Here is a 4,920-nt window from a genome sequence, read left to right on the forward strand (position 1 = left end):
TATGAGCGCTAAGGAACCCCCATGGTTCCTCTCCCTCACCCCATGCCTTGGGTTCTTCTCCATGTGCTCAGTTAACCCCAAATCATTGTAAAACCCATGTGGGGAGGGAGGTACATGGACTTACCCTCCAGGCAGCTGCCTTTCCTGTCCCCAAATGGTCCTATTCTTCCTCTGTTCTCCCCTATCCCCATGTTCCCTCCATTCCCATGTTCTCTCCTACTTCCATGTTCCCCCCATCCCATCTTATGTTCCCCCTACCCCCAGTTTACTCATCTGAGGCTCAGGACGCCTTCTACCCTATGCACTGGTGCAGCAGTCAGCAGGCCCAAGTCCTGACCAGATTCTGACCCCACGCTCAGAGAAAACCAGCCAGGTTCTCTGACTCTAAATTAATCTCTTTCCACTGAACCATGGCAACTCAGTTGGGTTATGTCCTCTGACATAGTCCAAGGGTTTGGGGGGAGGGGAACACAGGCCTTGGGTCTGGATTCAGCTTCCAGGCCTTACAGATGGCTCGCAGCCCCCAAGAGCCCTACCCCTGGGAGTAGTGATAGTAGCCTCTGACACCCCCCACCCATGGGAAAAGCCGGGAGCCTTCTGGGATGTCCCCTGGCCTGGGCTGGGGGCGGGGCTGAGGCTCAAAGAGAGTCCCCATTCTTCTTTCTTCTCTGGGTCAGATCCTGCTCTGGCATCTGGACCAGGGGATCTGGCTATTCCTGTTCCAACCTCTGGGAGGCAGCAGTCCTCCAGCCCCGAGTCCTAGCCAGAGCTGGCTCTGTGTGTGTGCTGGTGGGAGGGTCAGTACGCCCCTTTGCCTTAGTTGCTCCTCTCCCTCCCCCCTCACTAGGGCATGAGTGGCAACAATGGGCTCCCTCTCCCTTGGGGCGCACACACTGGCACAGGCGTGAATGCACAAAGCTAGCTTTAGTTGAACAGGTATACATCTACAAAGAATAATTTACGCCTCCCCACCCATGGCCCCAACCAGGTAAGAGGGGCCCAGAGGCCTCTGGGAACGTTGGTCAAGAAAATGAAGACACATTGAGCTCCAGAAGTCTTTGTGCAGGACCCTTTGTGCTGAGAGACTCTTCCTGACCGCCAGAGGGATGAGGGGGCCCCTGGCCATCTTCCTGGATTCGAGGGGGCCCTAGCCCCGGGTTGGCATCCTGGGCATCTCCCAGGTAGCATCCTGGGTTTGGGGGGACCTTTAGGAGTTAGAGGGGAGCTGAGCATCTTCCTTAGAAGTAGGAAGCTTATTTCTTCCAAGCTGAGATGGGCCCTTGGCATATATTTGCCATATTAGGAAGGTTCTAGACAGTTCCCAAGGTCCCTCAGTTATTCCCTGAGCCGTGAGGGAGATGTCATGTTTTCAAGGGCAGGGCAGCTGGAAGTCTCCTGGGAGAGGGACTTGGGGGTATCTCCCCAGAGTGAGGGACCCTAGTCACCTTCCTGAACATCTCCCTGGGATTAGAGGGAAACCCCCAATCCCCATTAGAGGGCCATGAGTGTCTCCCCAAGGGTGATGGAGACTGGGTCTCATTTTCCCCATCTGTAAAATAGGGCTGAATTCAAAGACTTTTAAGGTGCTGTGTGGGAGGAGCCCTTGAGCTACTACAGGTGGGGACACGGGTGCAGGCTCCGGGTGGGATGCTACTAACAAAGAACAATAACAAGATACCCCATTTCTCTTGGATTTTAAGATTTCCAAAGCACTTCCTCCCAACACCCCAATGAGGCGAATTGTGTCGGTATTAATGGCCACCCCCATTTCGATGCATGAGAAAGCTTAGCCTCAGAGAGGAAAATAATTCATCCAGGGACGAAAGTAGGGCCACGACACCCGGGAATGCCTGTGCTGAGTTCTGGGGTCTTGGTGGGACTGTAAGGGCAGGGTTGGCTGCTCAGCCATAACTGTGGGGACTCCTGGGGTTCACGGGGGCCGAGTCCTTCCTCCCCGACAGTCCCACGAGCTGCCCTAAGCGGTGGCCGAGATTCTGCACCTGGCAGGTGCTGAGGACACAGCCCATTCTCATGAGCTGGGCGTGGTGGCGCCGGGTGTGCCTGCGGCCCCGGCCCCTGACCCTCCTCGGACCCTGGCCCCTTTCCTTGCCCCTGTGGTCCCGGAGCTTTCCTCGGTGCCGGCGATGGTGATGGAAGTGTTGAGGACGCAGTTCCACAAGGGGCTCCAGATGGAGCCCTTGCTGACCCTCAAGAGCCACCGGCTCCTTATTCAGCACAGCCTGGGATGTAAGGTCTTGAGGGTATTGCCCATCTGGGGGTTCCCTGCAAAAGAAAGGGCGGGGAACAGTGAACCCAAGTTCCCGAGTCCCTTCACACTGCCAGACATGAGGGTGCCCACCTGTTGGGGATGCCCTCTGGGGTCCCACCAGGGCAAGATCACAGCCCCCAGGAGCCCAGCATGGGCACCAGTCATCAGGGTCACATGGTCCATTAACCCCCATCTACCCTGGGCAAAGGGCAACTCCCAGGCCTCTGTGGGTCACTGCTCCCTGGAATGTGGCCGACAGCAGCAGTGACCCCACCCAGTCCTGAGTGCGGGGGGAGAAGCCAAACCTCGGTCCGGCCTTCCTCACGCCCACCTGCGGGCTTTCGGTCTGGGCCTCCCGGGTTTTACAGGTTCATTCCCCCCTCCCCGGGCTCTGGGCCCACGGTACCTGCCCTCCCCAGCCCAGCTCTGCACCCGGGTCTCCCCCTTCCTACTCTGGATTCAGGGCTCATCTCCCCTCTCTGCAGACTGCCCCCCACCACCCCTTTTGTGAACTTGGTCCGCAGGAAAGAGAGCGGGTTTTGCAGGACTTGGGATGAAGCTCTGGTTCTGACCTCTAGCTAGTTTGGGGACCTTGCTGTTTCTCTCTGGGCCTCGGTTTCTCCCCCGGAAAGCAAGGCACTAGTTCTTTGGACCAGTCCGTTATAGGGCTGTTGTGAGAACCATGGGGCCACAGCTGTCCGACTCCCCTCCGTCACCCTTCACTTAGAAAGCTGCAGAGGAGGAAGACTTGGGCCCCAGGGCGGGTGGGAGTGGGGGGGAGTCCCACGTACCCCCGGATTTCCGGGCTCAGATGCTCCGACCCTGGTTCCCTGCCCGGGAGGGCCGCTGTCCTTCAGGAATGGGGACAGTGGCTTCTATAAAAAGGGCATTCACTGAGTCTGGAGCAAATCAGGGGATGTGTGAGCTGGGGCAAGCCGTTAATCTGCTTGGAACTCATTTATCAAAGGAGGAGTCTGCAGAAGACTTCTGTGAGGTCTAGGTGGCCAGAGGCAGCTAGGCAGGGCCTTTATTCAGGAAGCTCTGAGTTCAAATCCTGACTCATAACTTACTAATCATGTAATCCCGGATAAATCACTAAGTCTCTGCCTCAGTTTTCCTCTCTGAAAAATGGAATGAATATCATCTATGTCTCGGACTGCTGTGAGGCTCACGAAGGAGCCCTTCACTCTACAGAAGACGCTGGCTATCACTGATAGTCTGACCGGGATCCTGCCCAAGGACCAGCTGCTGCTGGACGAGTACCGATCCTAGCGGTCACCTCTTCCTCCCACCTAGGCTGGACCCCGACCAGCGGACGGCGCCCCCTCGTGGACTAACCGGCCTAATATTAACCCTGTGTGTGCTGCGGGAGAGAGCCACATTCCCGGCCTTTAGCCGGCCCCGCCCGGCCCCGCCCAGCCGCCCCACCCCCAAAGCCCTGGGTGTGGGTTCCCGAGTGAGGCTCAGTTCTGAGGGACTGAGGGGGCTCCGAAGAAGGTTCGGGGCCCTGGACCCCCGGAGGTGATCGGGGACTTAAAGGGGAGGGAGGGTCTTTGGGTAGAAACAAGGGGGTGTTTGGGGCTCTGGAGTTTGGCCTTCGTGGACTTCGGGGGGCTGGTCGGGGGGGGGCGGTTTGCACGTGAGAAGGGACGGCGGGGGCCCGAGGGGGCGGACCCTGAGCCTCGAGGGGGGCCACGTCGCACTCACCTGGGCCGGGCCAGCAGCGGGTCCTCGCCCGCGCGCCGGGACAGCGCGCCCGGGAGCGGGAGGCTCAGGAGGCTGATGCAACCGAGGGTGACGGATAGGAGCCAGCCCATGGCGGGCGGGGGCTGCGCGGGGTTCGTGGGGGGGGGGGGCTGCGCTCCGGACTGGGGCTGAAGAGATGAAGGCCACCAGTGAGCTTCGAAGTGAGCCCCCCAGCCCCTTCCTCCACACCTCGAGGCCCCGGGGCGCCTGCCCCCTCGGACCTCCCTCCCTCCGGCCCGGCCCTGCTTTCCCCAGACCCCCGCCCCGGCTCTAGCTCTTAGTTCTCTCCCCCCTTCCGCCCCTCTCCGCCCTCCCGTCCCCCATCTGGAACAGGAGCTGTGGACCTTGGAGGGGCGCTCCGTCTGTCCTGGCACGGGGTCCCGTCTGTCCTTCTAGGGCTGTCAGTCCCCGGGGGAGCGTGCCGGGGAGGGGCGAGGGGGTGCTCGGAGATTCCGGGGTCAGGGCCGCTCGGGGGGCCTCGGGCGGACGTCAGCACAGCGGCCGTCCGCGGTCTGGAAGCCAGCTGGCGGTCCGCTGCCAGTCAGCTGGCTCTGCCCTGCCTCTGCCCTGGCTTGGTCTGCGGGAGCCCGGCAGAGCCCAGCTTCTGCCCAGGTTAAATATTCCCCTTGGGGCCGGGGCGGGGCTGGCCGGCTCTCCACCCCCTCGGCCTTCCCCGCCCCCACTGCGCTCCTGGCCCCGTGGCTAGGGACCCAAGGCGGCTCCCCAACCCCCAGCCTGAGCAGGGGGGGCGGAGGGTGGAGAACAGCCACAGCCGGGGTCTCTCTTGGGCTCTGGCCACTGGAAGGGCCAGGGGGAGCACTGGCTGGTTATAGGGAGCCCCAAGCACATCAGCCCCTTTAGCCCGGGACATCAGGTAGAAGATGCAATATGGTGCAGAATAAAAG

At 60.7% G+C, this 4,920-nt stretch overlaps 1 protein-coding gene across 1 annotated transcript; it reads right to left on the minus strand.

Moving 5' to 3' along the window:
- Nucleotides 1-905: 905 nt before the first annotated feature.
- ADM2 (adrenomedullin 2) lies at nt 906-4,612 on the minus strand. The gene is made up of 3 exons (XM_074271962.1): nt 4,360-4,612; nt 3,977-4,143; nt 906-2,283 (listed from the first exon to the last, which is right to left on the minus strand). The coding sequence occupies exons 2-3, from the start codon at nt 4,084-4,086 to the stop codon at nt 1,902-1,904; spliced, it is 492 nt and encodes a 163-aa protein (XP_074128063.1). The 5' UTR covers nt 4,087-4,143; nt 4,360-4,612; the 3' UTR covers nt 906-1,901.
- Between the last annotated feature and the right edge of the window lie 308 nt (nt 4,613-4,920).

Source organism: Sminthopsis crassicaudata, chromosome 5 (assembly GCF_048593235.1).
Source record: "Sminthopsis crassicaudata isolate SCR6 chromosome 5, ASM4859323v1, whole genome shotgun sequence".
Classification (NCBI taxonomy): domain Eukaryota; kingdom Metazoa; phylum Chordata; class Mammalia; order Dasyuromorphia; family Dasyuridae; genus Sminthopsis; species Sminthopsis crassicaudata.